Source organism: Aedes albopictus, chromosome 3 (genome assembly GCF_035046485.1).
Source record: "Aedes albopictus strain Foshan chromosome 3, AalbF5, whole genome shotgun sequence".
In the NCBI taxonomy this organism is placed as follows: Eukaryota; Metazoa; Arthropoda; class Insecta; order Diptera; family Culicidae; genus Aedes; species Aedes albopictus.
In genome coordinates, this window is record NC_085138.1 from 72389920 (window position 1) to 72414322 (window position 24403).

General features: G+C 37.8%; 1 protein-coding gene across 1 annotated transcript in view; it reads left to right on the forward strand.

Moving 5' to 3' along the window:
* Positions 1 to 10855: 10855 nt before the first annotated feature.
* Positions 10856 to 24403, forward strand: part of LOC109426972 (uncharacterized) — a 31460-nt gene continuing 17912 nt past the window's right edge. The window contains exons 1-2 of the mRNA XM_062857316.1: positions 10856 to 10865; positions 11181 to 11310. Of these exons, the coding sequence (XP_062713300.1) occupies positions 10856 to 10865; positions 11181 to 11310 (140 nt within the window). The remainder of the gene's footprint in view (positions 10866 to 11180; positions 11311 to 24403) is intronic.

Consider the following 24403-nt stretch of genomic DNA (forward strand, 5'->3'; position numbering starts at 1 on the left):
TCTGTAGAAATCCCTGGAGAAATTTCTCGAGGAATTCCTGGAAGAGTTCCGGGAGAAATTTCTTCAGGATTTTCTGGAGAAATCCGAGCAGGAATTCATTTAGGAGTCCTTGCTGAAATTCCTGGAGGAATCTCTGTAGAAATTCCCAAAGGTATTCAAGATGGAATTAACGAAGGAATTTTTGCAGGAATTATGGAGGAGTTCCTGGAGGAATTTCCGAAAGAATTTTTTGAGGATTTTTTTGCGAAACATTCCTGGATGATTTTCTTGAGGAATCTCTGGGGAAATCCCTGGAGAAATCCATGTTTGAATTCCGGGAGGTATTTCTGGATAAATTCCTGAAGAATTTTTCGGTGGAATAACTAGAGAAATTCTTGGATAAATTCTTTAAGAAATTTCTGGACAAATATTTAAGGCTTCCCGGAGGAATGTCTTGAGGAACTCCTCGAGGATTTTGTGAAGGTTTTTTTTTTTTGAGTAATTTATGAAGAAACTCATGGATGGACTCCTGGATGAATTCCCGACGAAATTCCTGGAGGAATCCATGGAGAAATCCCTAAATGAATTCCTAGAAAAATTCCCAGAAAAGATCCGGGAAAAACCTCTGCTGTAATCCTAGGAAGGATTCCTGAAGGAATCTGTGAAGGAATTCAAGGATGAATCCCTGGAGAATTCCTAGAAAAAATTCTGGAACAGTTTCGGGAGAAGTTTTTTTTTCTGGAGAAATCCGTGGATGGACTCTTGGAAGAATACCTAGAGGAATTCTTGGGGATATCCATGAAGATTTTTTAGAGAATTTTCTGGTGCAAAAACTAGAGGATTTTTTATAGTTGTTCCAGAAGATTCCTGGAAAAATTCCAGAAAAAAAAATCCTGAAAAAAAAATCCTGAAAAAAAAATCTGTAGAAATCCCTGGAAAAATTTCACGAGGAATTCCAGGAAGAGTTCCGGGACAAATTTCTTCAGGATTTTCTGAAAAAATCCGAGCAGGAATTCCTTAAGGTATCCTTGCAGAAATTCCTGGAAGAATCCCTGTAGAAATTCAAGATGGAATTACTGAAGAAATTTTTGAAGGAATGAATGGAGGAATTTCTGGAGGAATTCCCGAAAGAATTCTTTGAGGTATTTTTTGCGAAACATTCCTGGAGGAATTCCTGGAGAAATTCCTGGATGATTTTCTTCAGGAATCTCTGGGGAAATTTCTGGGAGAATCCATGTTTGCATTCCGGGAGGTATTTCTGGATAAATTCCTCCAGATTTTTTTGGAGGAATTCATTTATGAATTCTTCGAGGAATAACTAGAGAAATTCCTGGATGACTTCTTTAAGGAATTTCTGGACAAATATTTAAAGCTTCCTGGAGGAATGTCCTCCAGGAATTAATAAAGGATTTTTTTGAGAAATTTCTGAAGAAACTCATGGATGAATTCCCGGAGGAATTTCGGAGGAATCCATGAAGAAATCTCTGGAGGAATTCCTAGAGAAATTCCCGGAAAAGATCCGGAAAAAAATATTTTAGGATTTTCTGGAGGAATTAATCGAGGAATTTCTGGGTGAATCCCTGGAGACAATATTGGAGGAATTCTGCCAGAAATTCTTAGAGAACTTCCTGTAGGAATTCCGGCAGCTATCCCTGGAGGTATTTCATGAGGACTCCATGGAAGTATCCCTGGAGGAATTCCTAGAAGAGTTCTAGGAGGAATTGATTTAGGATTATGTGGAGGATTCCGTGAAGGATTTCCTGGAAAAATCCCTGGATGAATGCCTTGAGAAATTTCTGGAAGAATCCATGGAGGGAGCAATTTCTGAAGGAATTCCTGAAAAAAATCCTGGAGAAATTCCTGGAGGAATCTATGGAGGTATCCCTGAAGGAATTCTTGGAAGGGTTCCGGGAAACACTTCAATTTCTTGAGGTTTGTGCTAACGTAAGAACCTCGACAATACACATAAGATGCGACGCGAGACAGGACACAACACTTATAGTTCTTACAACAAATTAAAAGGATTTCAATTTACCTTTTAAGTCGACCGGTTTCGGGCTCGACGTTGCCCATCGACAGGACGATGTCCGACTGATTACCTGATTACCTAATCAGTCGGACATCGTCCTGTCGATGGGCAACGTCGAGCCCGAAACCGGTCGACTTAAAAGGTAAATTTAAATCCTTTTAATTTGTTGTAAGAACTATAAGTGTTGTGTCCTGTCTCGCGTCGCATCTTATGTGTATTCCGGGAAACATTCCTTTAAGATTCTCTGGAGGAATTCTGACAGAAATTCATAGAGGATCTTCTGGAGTAATTCCTGGAGATATTTCTGGATGAATTTTTGAAGAAATTCATGAATAAATCGTTGAAGGAATGAATCCCTGAAGAAGTCCTTGAGAATTTCCTGTAGAATGTCCTGGAGGAATCCATGGAAGAATTGCTGGAGAAATTCCAGGAGGAATTCCTGGAAGAGTTCCGGGAGAAATTCCTTCAGGATTTTCTGGAGGAATTTGTAGAGCAATTCCTTGAAGAATCCCGGGAGGAAATATTGAAGAAATTCTGGCAGACATTCCTAAAGGATTTTTTCTAGAAGAAATTTCATGAAGAATCTCTGGAGGAATTCCTAGGGTAATTCTGGAGGAATTCCTGGAGATAATTCTTAATAAATTTCTGGAGTATTTACTGGAGGAATTATTTGGGGAAATTCTGGAGAAATATATGAGGCTCCATGGAGAAATTTCTGAAGGAATTTCTGGAGGAATTTCTGCAGGATTTTTTAAAGAATTTCTGAATAATTTTTTTAACGAATCCCTGCAGGAACTCCTTGAGAAACTCCTAGAAAAAGTTCTAGAGGAAATCTTTGAGGAATGCAAGGAGCAATCCCTGTAGTTGTGGTGAAAATTCCCAGAGGATTTTTTAGAGGAATCCCTGGAGGAGTTCCTGGTAGAATTTCTGACGCTCTTTCTTAAGACATTTCTGAAAGAATTTTTGCGGAGGATTTTTTGCGCAATTTCTGAAGAAATTCATGAATGAATCCTCGGAGGAATTCCTGAAGAAATGCCTTGAGAATTTCCTGGAGGAATCCATGGGGGAATTTTTCGAGGAATTCTAGGAGGAATTCCTGGAAGAGTTCCGTTTCATATAGGATTATCTGGAGGAAGGCGAGGATCAATTCTTGGAGGAATCCCTAGATGAAATATTGTAGGAATTCTGACAGCCATTCCCAAAAGAAAATTTCAGGAGGAATCTCTGGAGGAATTATTGGAGTATTTACCAAAGGAATTATTTGAGGAATTTCTGGTGAAATATATGAGGCTTCCTGGAAAATTAATGGAGGAATGCCTGAAGGAACTTCTCGAGGAATTTCTGAAGGAATATCTGGAGGCATTTCTGAAGATATTAGTTATTGCATCCCTGGAGGAATTCCTGAAGAAATTACAGGAAAAAAATCCTGGAGAAATTCCTAGGGGATTTTCTGGAGGAACTGCTGGAGGAATTTCAGGAGTTCTTCCTCCACAAATTTTTGAAAGAATTCCTGGTGGAATTTCTGGTGGTTTTTTTGTGCAATTTCTGAAGAAAACCATGAAGGAATTTCTGATGAAATTGTTTGAGAATTCCCTGAAAGAATCCATGGAAAAATCCTTGGAGAAATTTCTTGAGGAATACCTGGAAGAATTCCGTGAGAAATTCCTTTAGCATGTTATGGAGGCATCCGTGGAGGAAATATTGGGGGAATTCTGACAGACAGACATTCAGGAGTTTTCCTAGAAAAATGTCAGGAAGGATCTCTGGAGGAATTTCAGGAGTATTTACTGGAGGAATTCCTAGGGGTTTTATTTGAATAATTTCTGGAGAAATATATGAGGGTTGCTGGAGAAATTTCTGAAAGAACTCCTCGAGAAATTTCTAAAGGAATTCCTGGAGGAATTTCTGGAAGAAGTTTCTGAGGAATTTCTGAAGAAATTCAGTAATGAATCCCTGGAGAAATTCCTTAAGAAATTTTTGGAAAAAATCCTAAAGAAATTCCTATAGGATTGCTTGGAGGTATTCCTGGAAGAGTTTTGGAAGAAATTCCTTTGGGATTTTCTGCAAGAATCCGTTGAGGGATTCCTGAAAGAAATCACTGGTTGCATATTGGAGGAATTTCTAAAGAAACGTCTGAAGGAACCCCTCGAGAAATTACTAAAGGAATATCTGGAGGAATTTCTGAAGTAATTCATTATTGAATCCCTGAAAAAAATCCTGAAAAAAATCCTGGAAAAAATCCTGGAGAAACTACTGGAGGAATCTGTGGAGGATTTCCTGTAGGGATTCCTCGCGAAATTTTTGGAAGAGTTCCGGGAGACATTCTTTTAGGATTCTCTGGAGAAATTCTGGCTGAAATTCCTAGAGGATTTTCTGGAGAAATCCCTGGAGGAATTTCATGAGGAATTCTTGGAGTATTTTTTTAGGAATTCCTGTAGGAATTTCTGGCGTTATTTTTCGAGAAATTTCTGGAGGAATTTGTTGAGGAATTTGAGAAGGATTTTTTGAAATGATTCATGAATGAATCTTTGAAGGAATTCCTGAAGAAATTCGTTGAGAATTTCCTGGATAATTTTCTGAAGGAACTCTTGGAGGAATTTCTCAAGGAATTCCAGGAAGATATTCTTCAGAAATTCCTTTAGGATTTTCTGGGGGATTCCGTGGGGCAACTCCTAGAGGAATCCCTGGAGGAAATATTGGGGGCAGACATTTCTAGTGGATTTTACCTAGAAGAAATTTCAGGCGGAATTCCTGGAGGTAATTTTGGAAGAATTCCTGGAGTATTTACTGGAGGAATTATTTGAGGAATTTCTGGAGAAATATATGAGACTTCCTGAAGGAATTTCTGAAGGAATTATTGGTAGATTTTTTGAGGGAATTCCTGGAGAAACTCATGCAAGAACCTTTAAATCCTGGAAGAATCTCTGTAGATTGCAATAAGGATTCAGATCAAAATGTTCTATCTAGGAGTTCTGACATTCTCCTAGCATCGTTAATTGTCTAGGATCAAAATTCTTTCACAACGACAATATTTTTTTTCCTATAATTGATAATTTTCTAGATATTCTCCATTGTATTTGATACGTTTTTAAAATTTTATAAGAGTCGAGATAATGACTTCATGTTTTAGTTTCGTATTGCCTTGAAATCATTACCATCCGAAGCCTTCTCTAGAATCCCAATATGAAGTACTTGGTGATGTTGTCACCACAACATGTTGAAACCCCTACTTGGGAATTCATATTGCGTGTAACACCATCATTCTATTTTGCACCATGATCATACATATATTGCACCATTATTGTAGTGCCCCCCCTAAGCAAGAACCCTGCGCACGCTAGTGCCAGGCTGCGCTTTTTCTCCCGAAAGAGGCTGCTGTTTCCGCTTCTGTTTGTAACGTTCCACGTTCTGTCGAGTCCCTTGCTGCAGCATTACCGCTCTCGCTGCGTTCTTCTCCTCCAAAACCGTTCTGCACTCTTCGGCTGCGTCGTTGATGGCTGCTTTCACTGTACTCCAGCAGTCCTCTAGAGGGTCCTCATCGAGCTCGCCCTCGTCTGGCAACACGGCCTCGAGATTCTGCGCGTATGCTGAGGCGACATCCGGTTGTTTCAGTCGCTCTAGGTTGTACCGTGGCGGTCGCCGGTACCGTACATTGTTGATGACGGAGAGTTTTGGGCGCAGTTTGACCATCACCAGATAGTGGTCGGAGTCGATGTTGGCGCCACGATAGGTCTTGACGTCGATAATGTCGGAGAAGTGCCATCCGTCAATCAAAACGTGGTCAATTTGAGATTCCGTCTGCTGTGGTGTCAAATTCCTGATGAAATCTCTGGAGGAAAACTGGATGCATTTCCTCATTTTTTTATTAAATGATGAAGCAATATTTTCAAAATCGGTTTAAGTACAAATGTAGAGTATTGATCAAGATATCTTCTGAATTTTTGTTACAGTAGATATTTTTTTTCCATTTTTTTTTCAGAAATAGTTTTTTGTGATATTTTGCTTAAAATGGTTCGTTCATCACTAGGGAAAAAAAAATATCAGGATATATCTTGATCCATGTGTACGGAAAACGGTTTGAAAATATTTCTTCGTTATTTGATAAAAACAAATCAAAAATCAAAAAATGAGGAAAAGTATCCAGTTTCGTCCTAAAGGGAAGAGAGAGGAGGCGGGTGATTCTGAATAAAATCTTTGGCCAACAGGGGGAAATGGGAGGATTTGAAACAGCAAAAAATAAGCCTGTGTAGTATATGGCAAGCATTAAAGTGTCTCTGGATTATCATCTAGGAGAAAATATAGTTGAACGAGTTTGTGAGAAGAAAAACTAAAGCATTTTTTAAAACTTGCTGGGAACCTCTCTGGAAAAAAAATCTGTAAAGAGGTTTGAAGGGTTTTAAAAAGGAATCAATGTTTGAATCTAAAGTTTTTTGAAGGGTTTCCTAAAAGGAGCTAAAGGAAGTTATCCTTGGAGGAATATCTGAAGAAATTCACTAAGGAATTTTGAAGCATTCCAAAGTTTTTGAAAAACAATCATTTGCGCATTTTTAAAGAAATTTCTAGTGAAATTTTCAAAGCATTTTCTGAAGATGTTTTTTTTTTTATTTATTTAATATTAATTTAGTTTTTATTTTTATTTATATTTTGCTTGTTGAGCGCCCCCTTAGGCTGAATCGATTTTGTTCACATTTTGAACGTAGTTTGTGGGAGTCCAAAACAATCAATCCAGGAGGTAAGACTTGGCATTTTTGATTTTTTTTTACAAATAAGTGTGGGCCACCCTTCTGCAGGAGAACCTGCTGATACTGCAATCTTCGATTCTGCTAAAGCTTTAGATCGATACCCTCTGAAATCGTCTTTGGAATTTCTACTTGATTTCTCGCTGTGTTTTCTCTTAGAGTTTCTTCTGAGGGTTCTTCCGGACTTGGACCTGAAAATACTCCAAGAGTGCCGTATGAGATTACAATTTATTAATATCGAGTATTTGAGGGGAAAATTTTATTTATTTTCATTGATGACGAAATCGGAGCTTAACCAAAATGGAGCTTGTCAAAAATGTTTAGCGGGATTTCTGAAAGAATTTCTAAAGAAGATTTTCTGAAGAAAATCTTCAAATGAATTCTTTTAGGTCGGGGATGAGAACCAGCCGCGGGTTGAATTTCCCCATAATAAAGAGCTTATAATAATAATAATAATAATAATTCTTCTAGGTTTTAAAAATTGCTCCCAGAAATAACTTCTAAAGTAATTTCTAGAGAAATCCTCTTAAAATATCTGACGGAATCCCTGGAGGAATTTTCAGCTGAATTTTTGGTAAAAAAATCTGAAAGAAACCAGGAAAAAATCAGAAGTAATCTCTGAAGAATTTTCAAAAGCAATCCCTGGAGAACAATTTATGTAGATATTTCAATTCGAATTTATAATAAATTCCAGGAGGAATTCAAAAAAATCATAGAGGACTTTTTTGAAATACAAAATGCTCACACATTCAGAATTTTCATATGCTACTACAGATTTTTTGAATATGAAGCACACAAATCTCACAGTAATGCGTATCATACAGCCGATGCGGTTGGAAATTGAAAAAGGAATCCTACAAACTGCCAAGCTTTCCGAGCCAACCATTGATCGAGTCAATATGTAATTTGGTTGAAGAAAGAATTTCTTAAGCAATTCATGTCAGATTTTAGGAAGAAAAAAAGTTTCGGAAGGGTCCATCCATTTACTATGTAATCATATGGGGGGATGTATGGTTACGGCCAAAGTCTGTGGTCCATACAAATTTCGAAAGTTTTACATGCAGAGGAGTCTACAACGAGGGTTTGCGGGAGTCTGAGATTGTCAAAAATGAGTCCAAGTAGTTAATGGGCGGCGCCAAATATTCTCGGAATGATTCTCAAAAAAAAAACAAGAATATATGGAGGCGTTTTGAAAAAAGTTTTTCAAAAAACACATAGCAGATGTTTTAATAAAATTCTTGAAGAAACTTGTGGATGAGTTTTTTGACTGAATTCTGAAGAAATCACTGAGTGAATATCTGAAGAAGTCACGGAGAATTTTCTGAAGCAGTCCATGTTAAATTTTCAATAAGAATGATTTGTAAATTTTTTGGACAAGATTTTAGGGGTATTTCTGAAGGAATTCCTGGAGGAGCAGAAAATTTACAAATGAATTCTTTTTGCTTTACTAAAGACCCCGAAAAATGATTCCTGTTGAAATAACAGGAGATATCCTTGGCAAACATCCGGAGTAATTTCTGCATGAATTTTTGAAAGAAAAATTCTGAAAAAATGCCGGGTAGGTATATTTCCGAAGTATTCTCTGAAAGATTTTCTAAAGTAATTTATAAAAAAAAAAATCCAGGAGGCATTTCTAAATAAATTTAAAAACTAAGCGGGAACTCTCAGAGGCGGCAATAAGTTCTTCGAAAAAAAAGACATAAATTCCACAGATCTTAGATTTTTAAGAATAATTCCATGTAAATTTTCTAGATCACTACCCACTGTACTATTTTAAGGTATCTTGGGAGGGATTTCTAAAGTATTCCCGAACAAAATTTTCAAATAAATTAATAAATGAATGTAGGTTTTGTAGAAGGATTCGTGAAGCAAATCCTGGACAAATTTCTAAAGGAATCCCTGGAGAAACTTCCGATAATAAAAATCAACGTGAATATTCTGAAGCAACCTAAGCTAATTTTCTAAAACTAATTTCCTGAATTTCTTAACCCTCTAATACCCAACCCCGCCTTTAGACGGGGTATAGTTTGAGCATTTATGAAATTCTTGTTTCGTGGACAATCAAACTTTTTATATTTTTGGCTGATATTTAGAACTGTTTTGCATATCTCAAAATGGTAGTTGCTGTCGTTTAAAGCGTTTTTAATTTTTTTTTTTAATCATAGAAAAATTTATGTTTTAGTCACCTTTCAGAAATCATTGTTTATTTTGTATTTAATCGCTACAATTAACATATTTTAAAACTTTCCCAAATAATTCTATCATAGCATAATAGTTTAAGGGAGTCGAATACACTCTGAAATTATTTTCCTTAAAATTACTCGGAAAATAAAATTTTCCATGAAAAGAAATTTAAAATAATAATATTTCAACAATAATCATAAAATATCAAAATGTTTTCGTCTCAAAAAATCCGTATCCCAAATGGGCTACCAGGAAAAATATTAAAGTGTGGGGATGTCAAAAAATAAAAATTAGAAAATTCAAAAACCGAAATTCACAAAATCGGGAATTAAAAAGAATCGTCTTCCAAAACATGTTTAAACCGATTTTAAATGACGAAAAATGATATTTAGATCAAAAACCAAAATTTGGGTATTAGAGGGTTAAAAATAACCTGGAGGATTTTCTAAGCAATCACTGTAGAAAATTTTCAAATGAATCCTAGGAAGATTTTTTGAAAGAATCCGTTAAGGAAATGTTGAGGTAAATTCTAGAGGAATTCCTTGAAAACTCGATAGTAGCGCTGTGTAAAAACGCAAAGCCAATAAAAGTGCCATTCGGAATGCGGTTTCTAAGCAGAGAACTTTCTTCAATAATCAACTGTGGAGCGGACCTGGTGTGATGGTTATAACACATGACTATCACTCCGAGGACCTGGGATCGAATCTCACTCCCAACAAACTCGCAAAATGAGAGTTCTTCCTTCGGAAAGGAAGTAAAGCGTGGGAGAACCGTGATGAACTAGCCTAGGGCTAAAAATGTTGTTAATACAGAAAAAAATGAAAAAAAATAAAAGAAAAAAAAACAATTGTCAGAACTAATCAGAAGGGCACGTGGTTGACGAGGTTCCGTAAGAATAGTAGAACTGCTATTTTAGCATTCCAAGGTGCATCGTATGCTTTAAAAAATTTATTTAATTTTCGTCACACGTTGTATTTGCATATTGCAAATCTTGTCAAATCAGTTGAGTCAGTCACATACCGACCTCAGCATCCGTCAACTTGAAAAGCGTTGTCAAACATTCGAATTTCACCAGTTATATCCCATTCCAAAAGTGTTCCCACTTAATGCGTATAAAACAGAATACGTATAGGGAACCCGCCGTGCACCCTCATAAACGTCGCTAAAGGGGGGCGCGAAACAGGATAATCAAAATATTTATGAATCATTATTATTCCGCTTTAATGGAAAACATTAATTAATATTCCTTTTACGTGTGCGTGTGTCACTTTAAAGTGGAAATTTATGCACACCGCCGCCTGTTGTCTCGGCAGCCGGCGTGCCTCTCGAACAAACCGAGCTTTTGTCCACCTCGAATACATGCCTACATTCGGAGGCCCGTGGCTGGCTGGTCATCATACCTTTGGATCATAAAATGGAATTTAAATTCGTCCCACTCCCGAACGAGGGGTTCGTCCTTGCATTTCCCACATTTTTTGTGACTGCATTTTTTCCGCGTTTTTTTGGAAGGGAGCATTGACAGTGGAGTCACAGACAAGGAGATGCTGTATCTGGTTATTCTGGCAAAGAGGAAAACAAGAATCCATTAGACATTATCAAATGTCAAAGTGATTATTCTTAACACTTTTGTAGAATGACTTGCAAAGAAGGAAGAAAGTTTAGAACAGAGTCTTATCATCAAAAAACTCAATTTGATGTAATTTTATGTTTATGTTGTTTTGAGAAAGTTTAAAAAACCGTTGTGAATAACCTAATTTTGGTTTTGTGATGGTTTTAAGAAAAGCCGTTTGATCTTAAAATGCTACTTGTGCTGTGTACACTTGTCTGTGACGAAACGTAAATTAACCGTGCAGAAATAACTTTAACTATTGTTTTAATATGTCCGAAGCCCACGCTGCCGTTTTTATGATAATTATAATTAACAATGTTTCCGGGTGAGCACCCCACCATGTTCCGGTAATTGTGCGTAGAAAATTGATCCTTTGTTGACATTTTTGCACCAAATACTTGATTTGGGTACCCCAAGTGCCTTTTGAATCAAACCAGACCCCAAGGTATTTCGAAATCAAAGATTGGCCTCCTCCCAGTACTAACCATGAGTACCTAAGAAAAGTATGTAACTGTATACAATGAATGAACTTCGGCTCCGTAAAGCGTTACACGCGATTGAGCCATAAATAAATGAACTAGACAAAAAAAAAAAAATTAACAATGTTTACTCTTGTTCTCTGTTATCCGTTCCATTACAGATGTCCCCGTGCAGGTGGAGAAAGTGCTGGTGAACGATACCGCGCAGATCAAGTGTGACGTATCGTCCAGCCTGCCAGGCGATCGGGTACTGCTCGTAGTGTGGTACAAAGATAACGTACCCATTTATAGGTAAGTAAAACTATTTTCCCGACAATTTCTCCCCCAAAATGGATTGGATGCTTGAAGAAGTGGCGTCATGTAAATTTAAGCCAAGCAAAACATATTCCCCATTATACGTTCCCAGAAAAACGGCCAGGACTATTACCCGGTCTCTATGGACATCAAAGCAGCAGCAGCAGCTGCACGATTCCATGACTTAGACATCGTCTTTCCCGGCACGTCGTCGTCTATCCCTCGCAGCTCCCGCCACGATAAATGGTGGCCCTCCGGTTTGAAAAATGCCTTGTATTTTTATGCTAAGTATGTGATGCGCATAAATAACATCACAGCATCGCTACACAGCCCAACACGCCGCCTTCTCCCGACTATGTGGAAAACGAACCACATCCATCGCACAGGGATCACTTTGCAACCGTACCTACATGGTAGCAGAAGCAGAAGAAGTATCGGTAGACACGAAGCGGCGTCATGGGAAAAACACTTAGGAATTCAAAAGCCTTCGCCGGGAGAGAATTTCCGCAAGACCAACTCGGCATTCTGACGAATAGGGGAAAAAATCAGGAATGGAGTATCATATGAATATTATCCGTCTAGTTGCCGATCTTTTTCACTGCTAACATTGCGTAGACTATGTTGCTGGCAAAAACAATTTTATTTGTGGGATTTTCACGCCATTTGGAAACAAATCAAACCAAATATCAGAAATCTGAATCAGAGATCCGAAATTGGTCATCAGAATTTCAAAATGTCGGAAATTCAAAAATCTAGAAAATCAAAAATTGAGGAGCTAAAAAAATCATATATTCAAAACACCAAGAAATTTCGAGAAATTCCTAGAAATGCCGAAAAATTCCAGGATTTTTCGACAAAATCCGAAAATGTCCGGAATTTCGAAAAATAATTCCGAGAATTTTTGAGAAACTGCGCGAAAGTCCGAAAAATTTCGAGAAAATTTGAGAAATTCCCAGAAATTCCGAGAATTTCCGAGAGAATTAGAAAATTTTCGAAAAGTTTCGAAAATTTCCGAGAAATTCCGATGAAATTCTGAGAAATTTCGGGAAATGCCAAGAAATTCTAAGAAATTTCGAGAAATTCAGAACAATTCCAAGAAATTCCAAGAATTTCCGAGAAATGCTGAGAAATTCCGAAAAATAGTTCCGATAAATTCCCAACAATTCCGACAAACTCCGAGAAATTCCGAGAAACTCTGAGAAATTGCGAAAAATTCCGAGAAATTCCGAGAAATTCCGAGAAATTCCGAGAATTTTCGAGATATTCCGAAAAATTTCAAGAAAATCCGAGAAATTCCGAGAAAATTCGAGAAATTCTCAAAACTTCTAGAAATTCTGAGAAATTTCGAAAATTTCCGAGAAATTCCGATGAAATTCTGAGAAATTTCGAGAAAAGCCGTGAATTTCCGAGAAATTTACATTAACATTTATTTATTCGTCAACAGGTAAAAATACAGACCCAAATGACACAGCTATTCTAGCAAAACTCAAATAACTAACATAAAATTTGCTTAAATCTATGCTTAATTACTACACGAGAAAAATTGAAATTAAAAACAGCAAAACAACTATTAAAAACACGGCATTGGCTTGTTAAAAATGTAATTGGCTCTGTCATGGCGAATCAACAAAAAAAGAATAGGAGCGAAGAGACCGATTCGGAATGTGAATTCCAACCTCACGAAGGAATGAAGAGCAGTCGATCTGATTTTGGAGAAGATCGGATTGGCGATCAAATGTGAGGTTAAGTAACGCAAAATTTTCAACTTTGGAAGCAAAAATAACATATTTCTGGCCAATACATTGCATGAAAGTTAGGAGATTCTGCAATAATTTCACTTTTCTTCCATTTGTAGCATTAGTAATTTAGTCTAGGGTTCGTAATTTACTGTTTTAGAAAAGCGCCACCTGCGCAATTTAGCTTTGCGTTTGATGGTCAATAAGCAGGCTTCAACGACGTTCCTTCTATTCTGTAGAAGCTCCAAGTTTATGAGTTTCCAACGACTTGGATAACTTGGCAGATTCAAGGGGTTTTGTAAAGCGAGAAAACGCAGAGCAAAGCGAATAAACTTTCGTTGTACCGCCTCGATACGCTGTATTTCGTTTTGATAAAACGGAGCCCAAACTACACATCAAAACTCGAGCAATGGTCTCACAAGTGCGCAATACAACAATACAACAATTTTAAGCAGTAAACATGTTTGGAGTTTTAAGCAAAACCTTGGAAACCATGTAGGTAAAATGGTCCTTGAAAGTTTACTAAGAATCCATCTAGACACCCAGATCTTTGTCGATAGACTCTCTTTTAAGATGAGTGTGATCTAGAAATTCCGAAAAAGTTGGTAAATTTCCCAAAAATTCCGAGAAATTCCGAGAAATTTCGAAAATTTCCGAGAAATTCCGATGAAATTCTGAGAAATTTCGAGAAATGCCAAGAAATTCCGAAAAATTTCGAGAAATTCAGAGCAGTTCAGAGAAATTCCAAGAAATTCCCAAAAATGATGAGGAATTAAGAGAAATTTTTTAGAGAAATTCCGAGAAATTAAGAAAAAAATCAGAGAAATTGAGGAAAACTTAGAGAAATTCAGAGAATTTCAGAGAAATTCAGAGAAATTTAGAGAAATTCAGAGCAATTCAGAGAAATTCCAAGAAAATCCTAAAATCAATGAGGAATTAAGAAAAATAGTTCCGAGAAATTCCGAGAAATTCCAAGAATGAGACATCCTGAGATATTCCGAAAAAATCCGTGAATTTCCGAGAAATGCTGAAAACTTTCGAGAAATTCCGGTGAAACTCTGTGAAATTCAGAGAAATTCCAAGAAATCTCCAGAAATTCTGAGAAATTCCGAGAAATTCCGAGAAATTCAGAGAAATTCAGAGAAATTCAGAGAAATTCAGAGAAATTCAGAGAAACTCAGAGAAACTCAGAGAAATTCAGAAGAATTCAAAGAAATTCAGAGAAATTCAGTAAAAAAAATCCAGCAAATCCAGAGAAATTCAGTAAGAAATCGGAGATATTTAAAATAAAAAAAAATTAAAAAAAAGAAATTTGAAGAAATTTTTAGAAATTCAGAGAAATTCAGAGAAATTTAGAGAAATTCATAGAAATTCAGAGAAATTTAAAGAAATTCAGAGTAATTCAGAAAAATTCAGAGAAATTCAGAAAAAATCAGAGAAATTCAGAGACATGCCGAGAAATTCTGAGAAATTCAGAGAAATTCAGGGAAATTCTGAGAAATTCAGAAAAATTCAGAGAAATTCAGAGAAATTCAGAGAAATTCAGAGAAGTTCAGAGAAATTCAGAGAAATTCAGAAAAAAATCAGAGAAATTCAGAGAAATTCAGAGAAATTCAGAGAAATTCAGAGAAATTCAGAGAAATTCAGAGAAATTCAGAGAAATTCAGAGAAATTCAGAGAAATTCAGAGAAATTCAGAGAAATTCAGAGAAATTCAGAAAAAATCTGAGAAATTAAGAATAAACAAAAATAAATGAAGAGAAATTTAGTGAAATTCAGAGAAATTCAGAGGAATTCAGAGAATTTTAGTTAAATTCAGAGAAATTCAGAGAATTCCAGATAAATTCAGAGAAATTAAGAGAAATTTGGAGGAATTCAGAGAATTCAAAGAAATGCAGAGATATTTAGAGAAATTTAGAGAACTTCAGAGAAATTCAAAGAAATTCAGAGAAATTCAGAGAAATTCAGAGAAATTCAGAAAAAATCTGAGAAATTAAGAATAAACAAAAATAAAAGAAGAGAAATTTAGTGAAATTCAGAGAAATTCAGAGGAATTCAGAGAACTTTAATTAAATTCAGAGAATTCCAGATAAATTCAGAGAAATTAAGAGAAATTTGGAGGAATTCAGAGAATTCAAAGAAATGCAGAGAAATGCAGAGATATTTAGAGAAATTTAGAGAACTTCAGAGAAATTCAAAGAAATCCAGAGAAATTCAGAGAAATTCGGAGTAATTCAGAGAAATTCAGAGAAATTCAAAGAAATTCAGAGAACATCCGAGAAATTCCGAGAAATGTCCAGAAATTTCGAGAAATTCCGAAAAATTCCGAGAAATTCCGAGAAAATCTGAGCATCCGACATTCCAAAATTTCGAAATTAAGGATTCTAAGTAAATCTTGCTCAAAATTATTATAAAAATCTTTTGAGACTTAAACAAGTTCCACGAATTCCATAGGTTTTCAAGGCTTTGACTTGTCGGCAACGTTCAGAACGCCTCTCGCCAAGCTATGCAAAAGAAACAAATCTCCTTTGCGGACAAATTTCCCACCCTTGAGATACGGGCGATCATTTTGTTTACAGTTAGTCAAGTATGCTTATCGATTTCCTCGACTCGGGCTCGACCTCTTGACGGAAGAGAGTGTAGGTAAGATGAACGGCTTCATCGATAGTTTTGTAGCTATCTGGATGGTATGCAGGCACAAGCAATGGGCACCGGGCAGAGCCGAGACGGTAAATTGAAGCTTGTCAAGAATCGAATTGTGATTCTTCGGCTCCTGCTTGCAGTATAGTGGAGAAAAGGAGAAAACATTCATTGAGTGGGTGGTATTCCGATAGCATCTTCTCGATAGGTATCATGTTCTGTCATTGGCTGTCGCTCTTGACCCTATTTGTATAAATTACTATTGAAGAATGCATCGTCGAGTACGGGGGAGACAGGAGCCAAATGTGGAATAGATTGGGAATAGAAAAGAATTAATTTCCACGAAAAACACTAAATGTCATGTTCAGAAAAGAAACCTCGCAAGCCACAGATAATTATTGAAATGAAACGTTTCACCCCAACGACATGACGCATTCTATTCCGATTACCCCCTAACAAGGATAAGCAGACGAGCAGACGAGTGCTCAAAGCAAGCTGTTTCTCCTCAGCTTCAGCTCTCGAATTCCGGAGAGAGCAATAATTCGATATCGTTTGTGACGAGAAGTGGAATTTGTTCGTTGTCGTATTTCTGGCAACCTACTTCAGGGATGTTGATGAGGAGGTGGGAGATGAGCTGGACGAATTTTGGCCATCTTTCTGTCGGTTTCGGTCATGTAGAAGGTATTGCTCCGAAGCGGGCAACAAAAGAAGCAATTTCCACAACAATGATTAGATTGATTCGGAGCTCGGCAAACATTTGCATATTGGATTGTTCGACTTGGCCAAAGGTACCTACATTTCAATTTGGTTTGCTGAAGATGTAGCAGATATTGGTACTAACGTCGAATGGGAAATTTGTACTCTGAGCTGATTTAGGGTTAATTTTGTGGCGAATATTCGATAAGAATCTAAAGAAATAATTTTTATCGAATGTGAACAGTTAGAGAGAAAAACCAAGACAGTACAGTTAAATAGAAACAGGATATGCGTAAAATGGAGAAACAGAAATCAGAGAAAGTTTTTTGGCAACAATATAAACCCAATTTGAAGATTTTTTTTTGAACAAAGTTAAACTGCAGCAATGATTCTCGATTAGCAGCAGCACGTAAAAAAGGAACGTCATTTACATATTCTATAGTTAACGTCTTAGTTCTGAATTTCTTGAATTTTCTGAATTTCTTGAATTTCTCGAATTTATTGAATTTCTTGAATTTCCTGAATTTCATAAATTTCCTGAATTTTCTGAATATCCTGAAATTTATGACTTTCCTGAATTTCCTGATTTTTTGAATTTCTTAAATTTCCTGTTTTTCTTGAATTTTTTGCATATACTAAATTTCTTGAACTACCTGAATCTCCGAGTTCCTGAGTTTCCTCAACTACCTGAATTTCCTAGATATCTTGAATTTACTAAATTTTCTAAAATTTCTCGATTTTCCTGATTTTTTTTGTTAATTTTTAATTACCTAAATTTCCCAAATTTCCTAAATTTCGTGAAAGTAACTGTATTTCCAGAATTTCCTGAATTTTATAAATTTTCTTAATTTCCTAAATTTTTGGAATTTCCTGAATATCCTGAATTTCCTGAATTTCACGAATTTCCTGAATTTCCTGCATTGTTTAAATTTCTTAAATTTCCTGAAATTCTTGAATTTCCTGAATTTCCTAAACTACCTGAAATTCCTTAATTTCCTGAATTTTCTTTATTTTCTGAATTTTCGAAATCTCCTGAATATCATTTATTACCTAAATTTCCTGAATTTCACGAATTTCCTAAATTTTCTGAATTTTCTGAAGTCCCTGAATATCCTAAATATCCCGAATTTCCTGAGTTTTCTGAATTTTCTGAATTTCTTGAATTTCCTGATTTTTTTTTCAATTCCCTGAAATTCCAGAATATTATGAATTTCCTGAATTTTTGGAATTTCTTGAATTTCTTGAAGTTCTTGAATTTCCTGAACTACCTGAATTTCCTCAGTTTCCTGAATTTCCTGAATATTCTGAATTACCTGAATTTCCCGTATTTTCTGAATTTCTGAAATTTCCTGAATTTCTTTAATTTAAACCTACAAATTTCTAATTAAAGCACTTTGTAATTAAAATATGAATCCAATATGACGACCACCATTCCATAGGATTTAAAGGAAGTATGCTGAACTGTTGAAATATTTTTCACCAGCAATTATGAGCAAAATAAAATGTTTATCAATAAATTCAATCTTCAAAAACAGAGGTTGCTTCTAAAAATATTACCAAGGAGTTTTATTCGGAAATTCTCGCCAAAAACTTCGGTAAAATTTTACTCAGAAGATTTTCCCAAGCCTGTTAAGATTTCTCCAGTAGTTCCTTGAGAATCTCTCCCAAAGTTCCACGGGAATTTCTTCAGGATTTCATCAGGAATAGCTTCAAAAATTTCTCAGGAATTCTTCCAGGTGTTCCTCGGACATTCCGCCTGGAGTACTTCAGGCATTCTTTCAATTCAGCGGGAATTCCTTCAGGAGCTCGTCCAAGTGTTGGCCGAAAATTTTTCAGGAGTGTCTCGGAAATTCCACCTAGAGTTCTTCGGGAGTTCTTCCTGGAGTTCTCGGAAATTAGTTGTTCCTCGAGAATTAGGTTTTCCTTAGAAGTTCTCGGAAGTTCCTCCAGCAGTTCCTCGAGAATTTCTGCAGGAGTTGCTCGGGAATTTTTCCATAACTTCCTTGAGTAGTCCATTCTCGGATATTCCTCCTGGAGTTCTACGGTAATTCATCCTAGAGTTCCTCAGGAATTCCTCCAGGAGTTCCTCAAAAATTCTTCCAAAATTCAGATGAGCCATCAGAAGGCCGGCTCCAGAGGCACGTTATCCTCCATTTGGGACATTTGTGCCATTAACGCACAACTTTATCCAAACGCATGCCGAATCTTCACTGCGTAAAGATTGAAGAAAACTTATTTTAGGAGTTCTTCGGGAATACCTCCTGGAGTTCCTCAAAAATTCTTCGAGGATTTCCTCGGGAATATCTTCAACAGATTCTCAAGTATATGAGAATACCTCTAGGAGTTTCCAAAAAATCCTCCAAGAGTTCCTGGAGAATTCATCCTGGAGTTCCTCGGGAACTTCTCCACGAGCTCCTCGTAAATTCTTTCAAAAGTTCCTCGAGAACCCCTTTAGGAGTTCCTCGAGAAATTCTTTAAGGGTACTTGAAAGAGTTGGACTGATATAAGAGATTTTTTAGCTACCAGTAGCTAAAACTTCTTTAAGGAGTTGCTCGGGAATTTCTCTGAAGTTCCTCGAGAAAATCTCCAGGAGTTTGCCGAAATTTTCTTCAGGAGCTCCTCGAGAATTGCTTCAGAAGTTCCTTGGCAATTTATTCCAGGAATTCCTCGGTCAATTCTATAAGATTTTCTCGGAAATTCTCCCAAAAGTTCCTTAGGAATTCTACCAGGAGTTTCCTCAGGAGTTCTTCTCAGGAGTTTCCTCAGGAGTTCTCTCAGGAGTTCTTCGAGAATCTTTCCAAGAGTTCCTCGGGAATCTTTCCAGGAGATTTTCAAAAAGACCTCCAGGAGTTTCTCGATAGTTCTTAAGGGAGTTTTTGGGAATTTCTCTAGAAGCTCCTTGGAAATTCATCCAGAAGTTAATCTGGATGGATGGACCCCCTAGCATTTTGTCGGAAATTCTTCCAGAAGATTCTCGAGTAATCTTACAGGTGTTAATTAGAAATTCATCTGGATATACCTATGAATACCTCCAGGAAATCGTCGGGAATTCCCAAGAAACTCCTGGAGTAGGTTTTTTGATCACCAAGAGGAATTCCCGAGGAACTGCCGGAAAAGAACCTCTAGGATCTTTGAAAGATTGCTCGTGGAATTCTTGGAGGGATTCCGAAGAAACATGTTACTCGTGGGAAAATTCCTGGGGAATCCCAAGAGAAATTCCCAAGAAACTTCTGAAAGAGAAATTCCCGAGAAACTTCTATAAGAATTTACGAGCATCTGCTGGAGGAATCTCCAAGAAATTCCTGGAGAAATTCCAGGTGAACAGTTGGAGGAATTTCCGAGAAACTTCCAGAAAAAATCCTTAGGAACTCATGAAAGAACTCATGACAAACTTATAGAGGAATTCCCGAGGGTCTTCAAGAGAAATTCTGTAATTCCCGAAGATTTCCTGGAGGTTCTGTTTTTTTTTTGAGGAATTCCCGAGAATCTTCAGGAGGATTCCCCGGCAAACTTTTCAAGGAATTCCAGAAGGGATGCCCGATGAGATTCTGGAGGAATACCCTGAAAAATTCCCGAGGAACACTGACAAGAACTCCCAAAGAACTTCTGGAAGAATTCCCGGAGATCTCCTGTAGGAGCTCCCGAGGATCTTTTGTAGGAGTTCTTGAGGAACTTCTTGAGGAATTCCCTAGGAGCTCTTGGAGGAATTGCTGAGAACTTCCTTCAGGATCTCCAAGGATCTCCTGGATAAATTCCCGAGAAAATCCTGAATGATTCTTCTGGAGGAGTTTCCGAGGATCTTCTGGTGAAATGCCCGAAGAGGTCCTACAGGGATTCCCGATTAATTTCTGAAGAAATTCCCGAAGAACTCCTGAAGGAATTTCTGAGGGTACCTTTTAATTCCACGCTAATTGCTTATCCTATGACAGATACGTGTATTTCGACTGCCACTTACAATCTTCCTCATTGTCAGTTATCCACACTGAGGAAGATTACAAGTGGTAGTCGAAATACGCGTATCTGTCAAAGGATAAGCAATTAGGGCGGAATTAAAAGGTCCTCCTCTCCTCTTCTCTTCTTGGCGTAACGTCCTCACTGGGACAAAGCCTGCTTCTCAGCTTAGTGTTCTATGAGCACTTCCACAGTTTTTAACTGAGAGCTTCCTCTGCCAATGACCATTTTGCATGTGTATATCGTGTGGCAGGCACGAAGATACTCTATGCCCAAGGAAGTCAAGGAAATTTCCTTTACGAAAAGATCCTGGACCGACCGGGAATCGAACCCGTCACCCTCAGCATGGTCATGCTGAATATCCGTGCGTTTACCGCCTCGGCTATATGGGCCCTAAATTAAAAGGTACGAAACTGATTACACTCATTCGAAGAGGGTATTCTGCTTAAAGAGTTCGAAAAGTCGGTACAAGATTTGATTAACTTCTTTAGGAATTATTGGTGAAAACCCCGAAAAACTGCCAGGGAAATCCTAGAAATAACCATGCATTATTGCTGGATGAATTCTCGTAGAATTTGTGTAGTTAGTTCCAGTCAAGTCATGTAGAAATATCCAGGAAAATCCTGGAAGAATTTTATCATAAATGCTGCTGGAATTCTTTGAATATTTCTAAGGGGACATCCATGAAGTACGTCACGTTTAGAGGGGGATGGGGATTATGAAATGTGTGACAATCAATGTATTAAGAAAACCCCGTACGAAGGGGAGAGAGGGTTGAAAATTTCAATTTTTAGCGACTGAAGAGATGAACCAGCTCAGGGCTGAAAGTCTCAAAAATAAAGAGAAAAAAATTAGCGTGACTTACTTAATGGATGTCCCCTAAAGGAATTTCGTAGTGTTCGTGAGAAAACCATGTAGGGATCTCCTGTAGTTTCCTGGGGAAATTCTCAGAGACTCCTGGAGAAATGTTCGTAAAATTCCTAATGAAATTCCCGCGAAATCCTGGAGAAAATCCCAAAAGAAATTCAAAAATAAGCTTTGTAGGAATTACCTGGAAACTCCTGAAGCAATTCCCGGAGCTCTTCCGGAGGAATGCCTGAAGAGTACCTAATTCTCGATTAACGCCAAGAGAATTACCCGGTGATCTGAGAAAATTTTCGGGAAGCTCTTTGAGGAATCCCAGAAGGCACTCCAAAAAGAATCACTAACAAAAAACCGGAGGAATCCCAGAAGAAATTAGTGAGGGAATTCCAGACTCCTTCAGAAATTACAAAAGAAAGTCATAGATGAATCTCACAGCAAAGTTTATCAAAACTTTTGAGAATAGTAGCCTGGGAAATCCTGAGCATCATATGTTATAATCCTATGTACAATTTGATGGAAATAATTTGTAAAAATTGCTTTAAATCATGAGCACGGTTTGAACAGAATGCTTAGCAGAATATGCACAGAGTCGTTCCAAGAATTGCATAAAAAGCTTGAACAGAAATTTCTCAGAATCCTTGGATTTTGACCTGGAATAATGATGTTCTGAAAGAAACCATCTGGATTTACTTCATGAAAAATAAATGACGCACTAATCCCACCAGTCAGAGTACAATCCAGACAATTTATTTTTCCGCATCCACAAAATGGAATTTCCATTAAAAACCGGAACAACCTTTGCTACAACTGCAAAAATACACCGACAACAACCTCAAAAATCCAATTCGATGTGAACAAATCAATAACCCGTAGGGAGAGACACACAGAGAGAACTGACTGATCCGTTTCGGCATATTCTATTTCAAATAACCATTAAACAACTTTTCACTTTTTCCGACCCACTGCCGCTGCCGAAAGAGCCTATGCTCCGGCTACGGCCGGCCAGCGGCCTAGCTATGCCAGGTACATACTTTATAGTGCGCAGATGATGCCATATGCCGGTTGTGTTTCCAAACAGATTCGGCATCAGTCGAGGGTAGTCAGTGATTCAACCTTTCAGCATCCTGCCACCCAAGCTCTGGAGTCTGAGCTCTGGTGCACAATTGGAACGGAAAAGGCGGTGATGGAGGTTGATTTGGCAATAGGGGTTCTGCATATCCTGACTGCACCACAAGCCGTATGGGAAGGGGGGTCTACTGTCTACATATACATTGTTTCTTTATATGTGAATATGGGCCGGAATGGGATATTTTCTTTTAAGCATGAAATCGACAAGAGCCATTCTTCCGTCTTCGGTTTTCATCCTCTTCAGAAGGCATAGGGGGTTTTTACGGACAAAACAGAATTCTAGCAACAGTTCTTTTGCCAAATATTTCAATTTGGCAGCAGAAAAATCTAAATTGATTCACTTTTAGTTCGGGTGAACCACTCTTAGGTAAATGTTACGGTTTTGAAAAGTATTCGTTAAATAAGAGCATTTTGACATCGGTAACTTCGTTTGAAATTTCGCAATTACTTACCTTACCATTACTTACCGGTCAGACTAACACCTGAGTGTCCTCTGCTGTACGTAGCAGTCATCGCCATTCTACTCGGTCCATGGCTATGTGTCTTCAATTCCGCACTCTGCGAAGGTTCCGCAGATCGTCCTCCACTTGATCGACCCATCTAGCTCGCAGCGCACCACGTCTTCTTGTACCGGTCAGATGACTCTCGAGAACCATTTTAGTCGGGTTGCTATCCGACATCCTGATGACGTGACCCGCCCACCGTAGCCTTCCGATTTTCGCGGTGTGGACGATGGTTGCGGTTCTCTCAGCAGCTGATGCAGTTCGTGGTTCATTCGCCTTCTCCAAGTCCCGCCTTCTATCTGTACTCCGCCGTAGATGGTACGCAACACCTTCCGTTCAAAAACTCCAAGGACGCGTTGGTTCTCTACACGTTGAGTCCACGCTTCGTGCCCATAGAGGACTACCGGGCTAATCAGCATTTTGAAGAGAGTTTACTTCGTGTGACGGTGAACTGTTAGATTTGATTAGACTACAGCGCAGCCTTAAAAGGAACGCCAGAGAAGTGGTTTCATTCCCATCTTATGCACCCGGCATCAGTTCCGCAAGTTGCGATGATGTTGCAGATCATTTCGGGAGTCCAGAGCACATCGTTCACTGCATGTAAGACAACACCGGCACCCAATGCAGACATGCTGTAGATTCTCACTAAGTTCGGACTTGCCGTTCAAAATTGCTGCAGCCACCACTAAGAGACAAGCTGACAACTAATTTGGAATAGTATTTGACCTGAGTTCGTTCGGCAACGATCGTCTTTGCTACTTCGAAAGTTTCTGTTGGATCGAAAAATGTGAGAAGGTTCGAAAAACCAAAGAGAAAAGACTTCTAAAGGCTCACCCAACTAGCAATCGCAAGCCACAAACAAGCATGCATGTTGAGTTGTTGCTTTATAATAGTAATGATAGTTAACTAAAACTATGCTATACGTTTCTGTACAAATGGTTTAACGATACCTCTTTCTGCTTCTCGTTAAGCTGATGTACAGATTAGCACATGTATCTGTATAATGTGTTTTTCAAAAGTCGAATGAGCGCTTTCGTTTCATCATACTTCGACTCAGATGAAAAACACGTGTTTTTTATTATTATTATTATTATTTTTCTTTATTGTCGAGATTTTCAGCCCTCGGCTGGTTCATCTCGTAAGACACGTGTTTTTTACTGAACAGCAGCGAACTAATTTGCTGTTCAGTTGTTAGCCATAATGTTCTGTACTGCTGAATAGGAGTTGAAGTGTGATCATTATTAAACCACGGGAAGTTTATGTTTTGATTTGAGTGCGTCAATTCATCATCTCTGCACTGTTATTTTATTTTGTCAGACGTTTCGGTCCGTTTGAGACCTTTTTCAGGGACTCAATAGTTACAGTCCCAGAAGAAGGTCCCAAACGGACCGAAACGTCGGACAAAATAAAATAACGGCGTTTTGATTTTGTCAAGACTGAGAAGCCACAAAACATCAGGCAGCAGCAACGGCCAAGTAGAGCGGAAGAGTATGTTACTAAGGGGTGAAAGGGTATTATCCAAAGTTTTATTGAGATTACTTCAAGATTTAATTTAGGAGCTCCATTATAAAAC